The 14208-nt window shown below is 43.2% G+C and overlaps 4 protein-coding genes across 4 annotated transcripts in view; all 4 read left to right on the top strand.

Moving 5' to 3' along the window:
* LOC119499822 (trace amine-associated receptor 13c-like) overlaps window positions 1–14208 on the top strand; it is a 978627-nt gene that overhangs the window by 935699 nt on the left and 28720 nt on the right. The gene's annotated exons all lie outside the window — the stretch shown is intronic.
* On the top strand, window positions 536–2370 carry LOC119499832 (trace amine-associated receptor 13c-like). Its single transcript, XM_037789041.1, has 2 exons — window positions 536–846; window positions 1377–2370. Exons 1-2 carry the CDS (start codon window positions 674–676, stop codon window positions 2191–2193), a joined length of 990 nt encoding a protein of 329 aa, XP_037644969.1. The 5' UTR covers window positions 536–673; the 3' UTR covers window positions 2194–2370.
* Window positions 5665–7084, top strand: LOC119499831 (trace amine-associated receptor 13c-like). Its single transcript, XM_037789040.1, has 2 exons — window positions 5665–5837; window positions 6268–7084. Exons 1-2 carry the CDS (start codon window positions 5665–5667, stop codon window positions 7082–7084), a joined length of 990 nt encoding a protein of 329 aa, XP_037644968.1.
* Window positions 10757–12332, top strand: LOC119499827 (trace amine-associated receptor 13c-like). The gene is made up of 2 exons (XM_037789037.1): window positions 10757–10977; window positions 11516–12332. Exons 1-2 carry the CDS (start codon window positions 10805–10807, stop codon window positions 12330–12332), a joined length of 990 nt encoding a protein of 329 aa, XP_037644965.1. The 5' UTR covers window positions 10757–10804.

Here is a 14208-nt window from a genome sequence, read left to right on the forward strand (position 1 = left end):
TGTTGAGCTGGGTGTCCACATGGTGTGTATGGGGTGACCTGGACCAAACAGGGGCACAGTATTCTGCTACGCAGTACACAAGGGCCAGTGCCGAGGTGCACATTGTGGGGGCTGCTGCCCCCCTTTTTGAGCCAGCGAGCTTACAGAGCAGGTTGTTTCTAGACTTCACCTTAGCTGCCGTTCCTTTCAGGTGTTCCTTGAAGGACAGGGTCCTGTTGAGAGTTACTCCCAGGTAAGTTAGGTTGGGGGCGTCATTCAACTTAAGTCCGCTGAGTTGGATATTTAGCTCTGCAGCAGCTTTTGCATTGTTGAGGTGGAATACACTAGAGACTGTTTTATCTGGGCTTTGCTTTAGGCGCCAGGTTTGGCAGTACTGGTCCAGCTTTGCAAGATCCTCCGTGAGCCCCTGTTCCAATGAGTCGAAGTCTGGTGCTTGGATTGCCAGACAGAGAGACGGTGAGAGAGAAATAGGGAGAGAGTTAGGTTTGCACGAAAAGTGATGAAGATGATGTTGTGATGTGCAGATTTAGTGAGGAGGGGCATCAGAGTCAAACAGAGACTGAGAGAAAGAGGATGGGAGGACTTAAGAGAATGTGAGAGAGGTTAATCAGTTATATGACTCAGGTTGGTTCAGAAAGCTGCCAGAACTGCAGCTATCTGCAGATCTCTGAAGATGGAGGTTGTGGACACAGCAGAGCTCTGCTTTCCACAACTCCTGAACACCTCCTGCAAGAAGCCCACCTCTCCTTGGCCCGAAGCTGTGATCCTTCAGACTTTGCTGTCCACCATCTCTCTGCTCACTGTAGCTCTCAACCTGCTTGTCATCATCTCAGTCTCACACTTCAGGCAAAGATTAAATTTTCAGCAGAACCTACACTTCAAGTTTTATATATATATTAACATTTACAAGAATAATTGAGTTAGTTATGAATGATGTTGAACTTTGGCACACTAGATGACTCCTCCGGACAAAATTATTTGAAATTTTTGAACAATGACTTTAAAGTTTTAATTGCCTGACCTGTGCTTTTCTTGCTATGATAAGTGAAGCTGCTTGCTCAGAAAAAAGGCCTATTGGTATGGCAGATAAGGAAAACGTGAACAGCTACTGTAGATTAGAAGAAGAATTGTCTTTGAGCTAGTACTGAACAGTGTTGCACCTTGGAACATTAGACTTGTATTCTGCCTTGCTGACTGTTTTTTCATAACAAAGCTCAAATATGAGACTGTGGTCCACACAATGTGGTAACTACAGATGTGGCAGATCAGGAAGCATTCAAAATCACAACTGTTTTTGGGGAATACTTGTTTGGGTTGTTTTGTCAGTTAGATATGAGGACTTGTTGGGTTCATAATACTTTTCTCTTTCCATCCAGGCAGCTCCACACTCCCACCAACATCCTCCTCCTCTCTCTGGCTGTCTCAGACTTTCTTGTGGGCCTCCTGCTGATGCCGATAGAACTCCTCAGTAAAACATCCTGCTGGTTTTTTGGTGACTTCATGTGTTCTCTGTATAAGTATTTGTCCTACATGATTACCTCTGCATCAGTAGGTGTCATGGTGCTGATATCAATTGACCGTTACGTTGCTATTTGTGACCCTCTGCGTTACACCACCAGAATCACTGTGAATAGAATCAAACTCTGTGTTTGTCTGTGTTGGCTCTGTGCTGTTTCCTCCAGCAGTCTCTTTGTAAAGGATGACCTGACTCAACCAGGCAGGTATAAATCCTGCTACGGAGAGTGTGTGATTGTCATTGACCATATTGCAGGAACTGTTGACCTTGTGTTAAACTTTATTGTTCCAGTTACTGTCATCATAGTTCTGTATCTGAGAGTATTTGCTGTGGCTGTGTCTCAGGCTCGTGCCATGCGCTCTCACATTACAGCTGTCACACTCCGGCTTTCAGTGACTCAAAAAACAAACAAATCTGAGCTGAAAGCAGCCAGGACTCTTGGTATTCTTGTTGTTGTGTTTCTAATGTGTTTCTGCCCATTATACTGTGGCTTACTTATAGATGAAAACTTTGCCCAATCTTCATATGAGCTGTTTTTGCTCTTTCTGTTCTATTTTAACTCATGCCTAAACCCTGTGATCTATGCCTTGTTTTACTCCTGGTTTAGAAAAGCAGTTAAACTGATTCTCACTCTTCAGATACTGCAGACTGGCTCCCGTGAGGCCAACGTACTGTAGAGAGGCTGTGGAGTAACTGAGATCAGACTTGCTCTATGGAAGAAGAAATTAACATATTTATGTTGTTCACTGTGTGAAATATCAAATACAGAAAGTGAAAAACTTGCTTTCCTGTCTTTAAGTCGAAATTGAGCTTATTGAGTTTGCAACTGTGGCAGGGTCATGTACGTGCTGGGGTTTAAGGCAGCTGCCCATCCAGTGGTATCGCTGAGGTTCCTACACATGCAGAGAGGGTTTGCCATCCTTAGCTTGAATACAAGGAAGCAAAATTTGTGCTTGGTAATACGGGGGAGGCACGTGTTGGTTAGGACCGACAACCACACCATGGTGGCCTACATCAAAAGGCAGGGCGGAGTTCAGTTCACTGCCTTGTTGAGGATGGCGGAGAGCCTGGGCCATCCTCTCCAGGCTGGGCTCCTGGGAAGGGACAGGCTAAGGAGGTCTGGACTGTCTGTACGGGTTGTGCAGAACATCCAGACGGCGAGAGCGGGATCCACCATTGCCTGTTATAAGGCACAATGGTCGGGGTTCTAATGCTTGTCCGACGAAAGGAAGCTAGATCCCTTGTCCTGTGCAGTTGGTTCTTTTCTCTCCTTTTTGTAGTGTTTGGTGGATGGAGGGCTACAGTATGTCATGCCACAATTAAAGTGTATGCAGCATGCATTTCATCCTGTCACAAGGGTTTTAGAGAAGAGAGACCATGTTTTCACCTTTATCGTTCCAGTTACTGTCATCATAGTTTTGTATATGAGAGTATTCGCTGTGGCTGTGTCTCAGGCAAGTGCCATGCGCTCTCACATTACAGCTATCACACTCCAGCTTTCAGTGGCTCAAACAGCAAATAAGTCTGAGCTGAAAACATGGAAAACATGCTTTCCTTTCTTTAAGTCGAAATTGTGTATGAACAACAATTGAAAGGCCTGTTCCACACATTCAGCTTCTGCTTGTCTGTGTCATGTCATGGGTTTCATTCAATGACTGTTGTGTATTTGTCCTCTCTGATGCATTTTATGAAAGAGTCATAAGCACCATATACTGTTTCTAGATAATCACAGAGTTTAATGTAAGCTTTAAATTCACACGTGTATTACACTTACTTACATATTTTTTCTTTTAGTTTTTGTCAAATAAAAAAAAAACATCAACTGTTGTGTGTTCAGATCAAACTGTCAGTACATTTCTTTTTTTTTACAACAATTACTTTTCATATTGTCCCAGTCACACTCATAAGCTCCATGACGGCATTTTGGCAATAATTAGATGACAAATTCTTCAAAAACTCATGATAATCAGATCCAGCACCCTTTATCATTGCCAGTTTTTTTTCTAGAGAAACATATAGTGTAAAGTGTAGGACATAGGAAGTTAAAGTTACACAAATATAGTAAAATGATATGTGAATGAAATTATGTTATGGGCAATTTAAAATTAGGTTCATGGTTATTCATTCAATTCCACATAGCATGGTAATTTGTTATGAAGTGACATAAAATACCATAATAAACATGAGACACATTCATAATGTAACTTCATATCTTTTTATTGATTTTTGAAAATAAGTAATATCACTAGCCAAAAAAACCCCCAAGTAAGTAATTTAATACCAAACCATGATGTTTCTTTTCCAAAACCTAACCAACTGATTTTGTTGACTAAACCTCAGCAAGTGTTTTGGTTTGAATTCAAACCCATTCTCCGGCTCTGCCCTTTCCATATCCGTTTCCCATGGGTCAGCCTCCCATTTATGGAAGGTCTGATGGGGGTGAGAGCAAAGACAGGATATCTCTGCTTTTTAACTTCCACCCAGCAGCTAGTTTCTTGTCCCCTAACACAGTTTTACGTGGTGTGGCGACGCCGCTGCGCATTCATGGAATAGATGGACAGGACAATAAGACTGGGCTATTTTCTCCAGTTCTATAGCCTTCCTTCAGTGTTCATAGGCGTGAAGGAAGTAAATATATACTCCCAGAAGGATGGGAGTTTTCAGACCCATTTTGGATATCTGTGTCCTAAACGTGCATTACCATCAAGTCGTTACTGGAACTGGTTCAACCGGGGGTTGTGCAAAATGCACACAGGCTGCAGGCCACTCTGTCCGACCACAGACGTATGGCTCTGCTGCAGGCAGTTTGCAACCGTGGCGGGGTGTAATGGTAACGCCATTAACTGTCATGCAAGCGCTGGGGTTGAAGGCTGCTGCCCATCCGGTGGTACTGCTGGGGTTCCTACATATGCAGAGAGGGTTTACCATCCTCCTTTTAGACTGTGGAGCGGGCAAGCTTCAATGATATGTTCCATTGTTTGCACAACTCCACAAACACAAAATGGGCTTGGGCTGCTGCCCCATTTGTGAAGGCTGGCCAAGCAGGGGCCATGTCCGGACCTGAATCTATTGAGGGTTGACCACTGTATCCTTGGCAGGTTAGCGCCAGGGACCTGTTGGTTGGGGTCTAACACCAGATGTTTGTAATGGATATCCTTGGGCTCCCATTCCTTTTCCCACGTTGATTGGGTGGTGAGGTCGGCTGGTGGGGTATACTTCCAAATCGGTCAGCTAGAAGGTAGACAGGCAGTGGGTGGGTTGAAGATGTCTGCATGAAATGGTAGATTGGGAGAGTCTTTGACCTTTTGAAGCATCCTTTGAGCAAATGCTACTCGCCGGATATGTGGGAGGGTTATTTTGGATAAGACAGCGAGCCAGGGGAGTGGTGTTGAACGAATAGTCCCAGTTATGATTCACATGGTTTTGTTGAGCTGGGTGTCCACATGGTGTGTATGGGGTGACCTGGACCAAACAGGGGCACAGTATTCTGCTGCGCAGTACACAAGGGCCAGTGCCGAGGTGCACAGTGTGGGGGCTGCTGCCCCCATTTTGAGCCAGCGAGCTTACAGAGCAGGTTGTTTCTAGAATTCATCTTAGCCGCCGTTCCTTTCAGGTGTTCCTTTCAGGTGTTCCTTTCAGGTGTTCCTTTCAGGTGTTCCTTTCAGGTGTTCTTTGAAGGATAGGGTCCTGTCAAGGGTCACTCCCTGGTAAGTTAGGTTGGGGGCGTGCTTCAACTTAAGACCGCTGAGTTGGATATTTACCTCTGTAGCAGCTTTTGCATTGTTGAGGTGGAATACACTGGAGACTGATTTATCTAGGCTTTGCTTTAGGCGCCAGGTTTTGCAGTACTGGTCCAGCTTTGCATGGTCCTCCGTGAGCACCTGTTCCAATGAGTTGAAGTCTGGTGCTTGGGTTGCCAGACAGAGGGATGGTGAGAGAGAAATAGGGGGAGAGTTAGGGTTGCACGAAAAGTGATGAAGATGATGATGTGATGTGCAGATTTAGTGAGGAGGGGCATCAGAGTCAAACAGAGTCTGAGAGAAAGAGGATGGGAGGACTTAAGAGAATGTGAGAGAGGTTAATCAGTTATATGACTCAGGTTGGTTCAGAAAGCTGCCAGAACTGCAGCTATCACCAGATCTCTGAAGATGGAGGTTGTGGACGGAGCAGAGCTCTGCTTTCCACAACTCCTGAACACCTCCTGCAAGAAGCCCACCTCTCCTTGGCCCGAAGCTGTGCTCCTTCAGACTTTGCTATCCACCATCTCTCTGCTCACTGTAGCTCTCAACCTGCTTGTCATCATCTCAGTCTCACACTTCAGGCAAAGATTAAATTCTCAGCACAACCTACACTTTAAGTTATATATATATATATTAACATTTACAAGAATAATTGAGTTAGTTATGAATGATGTTGAAATTTGTCACACTAGATGTCTCCTCCCAACAACATTCCTTGATTTTTTTGAACAATGACTGTAAAGTTTTAATTGCCTGACCTGTGCTTTTCGTACTGTGACAAGTCGAACTGCCTGCTCAGAAAAAGGATTATTGGTATGGCAGATAAGGAAAACGTGAACAGCTACTGTATATTAGAAGAAGAATGTCTTTGAGCTAGTGAACAGTGTTGCACATTGGAACATTAGACTTGTATTCTGCCTTGCTGACTGTTTTTGCACAACAAAGCTCAAATGTGAGACTTTGTTCAATTGTCCACACTTGGGTTCATGATACTTTTCTCTTTCCCTCCAGGCAGCTCCACACTCCCACCAACATCCTCCTCCTCTCTCTGGCTGTCTCAGACTTTCTCGTGGGCCTCCTGCTGATGCCGGGAGAATTCATTCGAAAAACATCCTGCTGGTTTTTTGGAGACATCATGTGTTCTCTGTATAAGTATTTGGCCTACATCATTACCTCTGCATCAGTAGGTGTCATGGTGCTCATATCAGTTGACCGTTTTGTTGCTATTTGTGACCCTCTGCATTACACCTCCAGAATTACTGTGAATAGAGTGAAACTATTTGTTTGTCTGTGTTGGCTCTGTTCCATTTGCTGCAGCAGTGTCTTTTCAAAGGATGACCTGACTCAACCAGGCAGGTTTAATTCCTGCTCTGGAGAGTGTTTAAGTGCTATTGGCTATATTGCAGGATTTGTTGACCTTGTGTTAAACTTCCTTGTTCCAGTTACTGTCATCATAATTCTGTATGTGAGAGTATTTGCTGTGGCTGTGTCTCAGGCTCGTGCCATGCGCTCTCAAATTACAGCTGTCACACTCCGGCTTTCAGTGACTCAAAAAACAAACAAATCTGAGCTGAAAGCAGCCAGGGCTCTTGGTGTTCTTGTAGTTGTGTTTCTAATATGTTTCTGTCCATTATACTGTGGCATTCTTATAGATGAAAACCTTTCCAAATCTTCATATGAGCTCTATTTGCTCTTTCTGTTGTATTTTAACTCATGCCTAAACCCTGTGATCTATGCCTTGTTTTACTCCTGGTTTAGAAAAGTAGTTAAACTGATTCTCACTCTTCAGATACTGCAGACTGGCTCCCGTGAGGCCAACGTACTGTAGAGAGGCTGTGGATCAACTGAGATCAGACTTGCTCTATAGAAGAAGAAATTAACATATTTACGTTGCTCAGTGAGTGAAATATCAAATACAGAAAGTGAAAAATGTACTTTCCTGTCTTTAAGTCGAAATTGAGCTTATTGAGTTTGCAACCGTGGCAGGGTCTAACAGTGACGGCATTAACTGTCATGCAAGTGCTGGGGTTTAAGGCAGCTGCCCATCCAGTGGTACTGCTGGGGTTCCTACATATGCAGAGAGGGTTTGCCATCCTTAGCTTGAATGCAAGGAAGCAGAATTTGTGCTTTGTTTTGCGGGGGTGGCACGTGTTGGTGAGGACGGACAACCACACCGTGGTGGACTACATCAATAGGCAGGGCGGAGTTCATTCCACTGCCCTGTTTAAGATGGAGGAGAGCCTGGGCCATCCTCTCAAGGCCTGGCTCCTGCAAGGGGACAGGCTAAGGATGTCTGGACTGTCTGTATAGGTTGAGCAGAACATCCAGACAGCGAGAGCGGGATCCACCATTGCCCGTTATAAGGCACAATGGTCTGGGTTCTAATGCTTGTTCGACGAAAGGAAGCTAGATACCTTGTCCTGTGCAGTTGGTTCTATTCTCTCCTTTTTGTAGTGTTTGGTGGATGGAGGGCTGTGTCATGCCACAATTAAAGTGTATGCAGCATGCATTTCATCCTGTCACAAGGGTTTTAGAGAAGAGAGACCTTGTTTTCACCTTTATCGTTCCGGTTACTGTCATCATAGTTTTGTATATGAAAGTATGTGCTGTGGCTGTGTCTCAGGCAAGTGCCATGCGCTCTCACATTACAGGTTCAGTCTTGCAAGTGAATTCTTGACCAATTCTCCAAATGCATTCTTTGAGCTCATTCTGTTCTATTTTAACTCATGTCTAAACCCTGTGATCTATGCCTTGTTTTACTCCTGGTTTAGAAAAAAGCAGTTAAACTCATTGTCACTCTTCAGATACTGCATCCTCTCTCCCGTGAGGCCAACATACTGTAGAGAGGCTGTTGAGTAACTGAGAACAGAGTTGCTCTAAGGAATACGAAATTAATATATTTATATTGTTCAGTGAGTGAATTATCAAATACAGAAAGTGGAAAACATGCTTTTCTTTCTTTAAGTCGAAATTGTGTATGAACAACAATTGAAAGGCCTGTTCCACACATTCAGCTTTTGCTTGGTTGTGTCATGTCATGGGTTTCATTCAATGACTGTTGTGTAATTGTCCTCTCTGATGCATTTAATGAAAGAGTCATAAGCACCATATACTGTTTCTAGATAATCACAGAGTTTAATGTAAGCTTTAAATTCACACGTGTATTACACTTACTTACATTTTTTTTCTTTTATTTTTTGTCAAATAAAAAAAAAACATCAACTGTTGTGTGTTCAGATCAAACTGTCAGTACATTTCTTTTTTTTACAACAATTACTTTTCACATTGTCCCATTCACACTCATAAGCTCCATGACGGCATTTTGGCAATAATTAGATGACAAATTCTTCTAAAACTCATGATAATCAGATCCAGCACCCTTTATCATTGCCAGTTTTTTTTTCTAGAGAAACATATAGTGTAAAGTGTAGGACCTAGGAAGTTAAAGTTACACAAATATTGTAAAATGATATGTGAATGAAATGATGTTATGGGCAATTTAAAATTAGGTTCATGGTTATTCATTCAATTCCACATAGCATGGTAATTTGTTATGAAGTGACATAAAATACCATAATAAACATGAGACACGTTTATAATGTAACTTCATATCTTTTTATTGATTTTTGACAATAAGTAATATCACTAGCCAAAAAAAAACCCAAGTAAGTAATTTAATACCAAACCATGATGTTTTTTTTCCAAAACCTAACCAACTGGTTTTGTTGACTAAACCTCAGCAAGTGTTTTGGTTTGAATTCAAACCCATTCTCCGGCTCTGCCCTTTCCATATCCGTTTCCCATGGGTCAGCCTCCCATTTATGGAAGGTCTGATGGGGGTGAGAGCAAAGACAGGATATCTCTGCTTTTTAACTTCCACCCAGCAGCTAGTTTCTTGTCCCCTAACACAGTTTTACGTGGTGTGGCGACACCGCTGCACGTTCACGGAATAGATGGACAGGACAATAAGACTGGGCTATTTCTCCAGTTCTATAGCCTTCCTCCAGTGTTCATAGGCGTGAAGGAAGTACATATATACTCCCAGAAGGATGGGAGTTTTCAGACCCGTTTTGGATCTCTGTGTCCTAAACGTGCATTACCCTCAAGTCGTTACTGGAACTGGTTCAACTGGGGGTTGTGCAAAATGCACGCAGGCTGCAGGCCACTCTGTCCGACCACAGACGTATGGCTCTGCTGCAGGCAGTTTGCAACCGTGGCGGGGTGTAATGGTGACGCCATTAACTGTCATGCAAGTGCTGGGGTTTAAGGCTGCTGCCCATCCGGTGGTACTGCTGGGGTTCCTACATATGCAGAGAGGGTTTGCCATCCTCCTTTTAGACTGTGGAGTGGGCAAGCTTCAATGATATGTTCCATTGTTTGCACATATCCACAAACACACAATGGGCTTGGGCTGCTTCCCCATTTTTGAAGGCTGGCCAAGCAGGGGCCATGTCCGGACCTGAATCTATTGAGGGTTGACCACTGTATCCTTGGCAGGTTGGTGCCAGGGACCTGTTGGGTGGGGTCTAACACCAGATGTTTGTTTGGGACATCCTTGGGCTCCCATTCCTTTTCCCAAGTTGATTGGGTGGTGAAGTCGACTGGTGGGGTATTCTTCCAAATCGGTCGTCTAGAAGGTAGACGGGCAGTGGATGGGTTGAAGATGTCTGCATGAACTGGTAGATGGGGAGAGTCTTTGACCTTTTGAACTATCCTTTGAGTAAATGCTACTTGCCGGATATGTGTGTGTGGGGAGGGGGGGGGATTTTGGATAAGACAGGGAACCAGGGGAGTGGTGTTGAACGAATAGTCCCGGTTATGATTTGCATGGTTGTGTTGAGCTGGACGTCCACATGGTGTGTATGGGGTGACCTGGACCAAACAGGAGCACAGTATTATGCTGCGCAGTACACAAGGGCCAGTGCTGAGGTGCACAATGAGGGGGCTGCTGCCCTCCATTTTGAACCAGCTAGCTTACAGAGCAGGTTGTTTCTAGAATTCATCTTAGCCACTGTTCCTTTCAGGTGTTCCTTTCAGGTGTTCCTTTCAGGTGTTCCTTTCAGGTGTTCTTTGAAGGATAGGGTCCTGTCAAGGGTCACTCCCTGGTAAGTTAGGTTGGGGGCGTGCTTCAACTTAAGACCGCTGAGTTGGATATATTTAGCTCTGCAGCAGATTTTGCATTGTTGAGGTGAAATACACTGGAGACTGTTTTAGCTGGGCTTTGCTTTAGACGCCAGGTTTTGCAGTACTGGTCCAGCTTTGCAAGATCCTCCGTGAGCACCTGTTCCAATGAGTCAGAGTCTGGTGCTTGGGTTGCCAGACTGAGAGACGGTGAGAGAGAAATAGGGGGAGAGTTAGGGTTGCACGAAAAGTGATGAAGATGATGATGTGATGTGCAGATTTAGTGAGGAGGGGCATCAGAGTCAAACAGAGTCTGAGAGAAAGAGGATGGGAGGACTTAAGAGAATGTGAGAGAGGTTAATCAGTTATATGACTCAGGTTGGTTCAGAAAGCTGCCAGAGCTGCAGCTATCTACAGATCTCCGAAGATGGAGGTTGTGAACGCAGCAGAGCTCTGCTTTCCACAACTCCTGAACACCTCCTGCAAGAAGCCCACCTCTCCTTGGCCCATAGCTGTGATCCTTCAGACTTTGCTGTCCACCATCTCTCTGCTCACTGTAGCTCTCAACCTGCTTGTCATCATCTCAGTCTCACACTTCAGGCAAAGATTAAATTCTCAGCAGAACCTACACTTTAAGTTTTATATATATATTAACATTTACAAGAATAATTGAGTTAGTTATGAATGATGTTGAAATTTGTCACACTAGATGTCTCCTCCCAACAACATTCCTTGATTTTTTTGAACAATGACTGTAAAGTTTTAATTGCCTGACCTGTGCTTTTCCTACTGTGACAAGTCAAACTGCCTGCTCAGAAAAAGGATTTTTGGTATGGCAGATAAGAAAAACGTGAACAGCTACTGTATATTAGAAGAAGAATTGTCTTTGAGCTAGTGAACAGTGTTGCACATTGGAACATTAGACTTGTATTCTGCCTTGCTGACTGTTTTTGCACAACAAAGCTCAAATGTGAGACTGTGGTCAATTGTCTACACTTAGCCATGTGGTAACTACATATGTGGTAGATCAGGAAGCATTCAAAATCATAACAATTTTTGGGGAATACTTGTTTGGGTTGTTTTGTCATTCAGATATGAAAACTTGTTGGGTTCATGATACTTTTCTCTTTCCCTCCAGTCAGCTCCACACTCCCACCAACATCCTCCTCCTCTCTCTGGCTTTCTCAGACTTTCTCGTGGGCCTCCTGGTGATGCCGGGAGAACTCATTCGAAAAACATCCTGCTGGTTTCTTGGTGACCTCATGTGTTCTCTGTATAATTATTTGTCCTTCATCATTACCTCTGCATCAGTAGGTGTCATGGTGCTCATATCAGTCGACCGTTATGTTGCTATTTGTGACCCTCTGCATTACACCACCAAAATCACTGTGAATAGAATCAAACTCTGTTTTTGTCTGTGTTGGCTCTGTGCTGTTTCCTCCAGCAGTCTCTTTGTAAAGGATGACCTGACTCAACCAGGCAGGTATAAATCCTGCTACGGAGAGTGTGTGATTGTCATTGACCATATTGCAGGAACTGTTGACCTTGTGTTAAACTTTATTGTTCCAGTTACTATCATCATTGTTCTGTATCTGAGAGTATTTGCTGTGGCTGTGTCTCAGGCTCGTGCCATGCGCTCTCAAATTACAGCTGTCACACTCCGGCTTTCAGTGACTCAAAAAACAAACAAATCTGAGCTGAAAGCAGCCAGGGCTCTTGGTATTCTTGTTGTTGTGTTTCTAATGTGTTTCTGCCCATTATACTGTGGCTTTCTTATAGATGAAAACTTTGTCCAATCTTCATATCAGCTGTTTTTGCTCTTTCTGTTCTATTTTAACTCATGCCTAAACCCTGTGATCTATGCCCTGTTTTACTCCTGGTTTAGAAAAGCAGTTAAACTGATTCTCACTCTTCAGATACTGCAGCCTGGCTCCCGTGAGGCCAACGTACTGTAGAGAGGCTGTGGAGTGACTGAGATCAGACTTTCTCTATTGAAGAAGAAATTAACATATTTATGTTGTTCAGTGAGTGAAATATCAAATACAGAAAGTGAAAAACTTGCTTTCCTGACTTCAAGTCGAAATTGAGCTTATTGAGTTTACAACTGTGGCAGGGTCATGTACGTGCTGGGGTTTAAGGCAGCTGCCCATCCAGTGGTATCGCTGGGGTTCCTACATATGCAGAGAGGGTTTGCCATCCTTAGCTTGAATGCAGGGAAGCAGAATTTGTGCTTCGTTATACGGGGGAGGCACGTGTTGCTTAGGACCGACAACCACACCGTGGTGGCCTACATCAATAGGCAGGGCGGAGTTCTGTCCACTGCCCTGTTGAGGATGGCGGAGAGCCTGGGCCATCCTCTCCAGGCTGGGCTCCTGCGAGGGGACAGGCTAAGGAGGTCTGGACTATCCGTACAGGTTGTGCAGAATGTCCAGACAAAGAGAGCGGGATCCACCATTACCTGTTATAAGGCACAATGGTCTGGGTTCTAATGCTGGTCCGACGAAAGGAAGGTAGATCCCTTGTCCTGTGCAGTTGGTTCTTTTCTCTCCTTTTTGTAGTGTTTGGTGGATGGAGGGCTGTGTCATGCCACAATTAAAGTGTATGCAGAATGCATTTCATCCCGTCACAAGGGTTTTAGAGAAGAGAGATCTTGTTTTCACCTTTATTGTTCCAGTTACTGTCATCATAGTTTTGTATATGAAAGTATGTGCTGTGGCTGTGTCTCAGGCAAGTGCCATGCGCTCTCACATTACAGGTTCAGTCTTGCAAGTGAATTCTTGACCAATTCTTCAAATGCATTCTTTGAGCTCATTCTGTTCTATTTTAACTCATGTCTAAACCCTGTGATCTATGCCTTGTTTTATTCCTGGTTTAGAAAAAAGCAGTTAAACTCATTGTCACCCTTCAGATACTGCAGCATTGGCTCCCGTGAGGCCAAAGTACTGTAGAGAGGCTGTTGAGTAACTGAGAACAGAGTTGCTCTAAGGAATACGAAATTAATATATTTATATTGTTCAGTGAGTGAATTATCAAATACAGAAAGTGGAAAACATGCTTTTCTTTCTTTAAGTCGAAATTGTGTATGAACAACAATTGAAAGGCCTGTTCCACACATTCAGCTTCTGCTTGGTTGTGTCATGTCATGGGTTTCATTCAATGACTGTTGTGTAATTGTCCTCTCTGATGTTGATGTATTTAATGAAAGAGTCATAAGCACCATATACTGTTTCTAGATAATCACAGAGTTTAATGTAAGCTTTAAATTCACACGTGTATTACACTTACTTACATCTTTTTTCTTTTATTTTTTGTCAAATAAAAAATAAACATCAACTGTTGTGTGTTCAGATCAAACTGTCAGTACATTTCTTTTTTTTACAACAATTACTTTTCACATTGTCCCATTCACACTCATAAGCTCCATGACGGCATTTTGGCAATAATTAGATGACAAATTCTTCTAAAACTCATGATAATCAGATCCAGCACCCTTTATCATTGCCAGTTTTTTTTCTAGAGAAACATATAGTGTAAAGTGTAGGACCTAGGAAGTTAAAGTTACACAAATATTGTAAAATGATATGTGAATGAAATGATGTTATGGGCAATTTAAAATTAGGTTCATGGTTATTCATTCAATTCCACATAGCATGGTAATTTGTTATGAAGTGACATAAAATACCATAATAAACATGAGACACGTTTATAATGTAACTTCATATCTTTTTATTGATTTTTGACAATAAGTAATATCACTAGCCAAAAAAAACCCCCAAGTAAGTAATTTAATACCAAACCATGATGTTTTTTTTCCAAAACCTAACCAACTGG

Source organism: Sebastes umbrosus, chromosome 13 (assembly GCF_015220745.1).
Source record: "Sebastes umbrosus isolate fSebUmb1 chromosome 13, fSebUmb1.pri, whole genome shotgun sequence".
NCBI lineage: Eukaryota > Metazoa > Chordata > Actinopteri > Perciformes > Sebastidae > Sebastes > Sebastes umbrosus.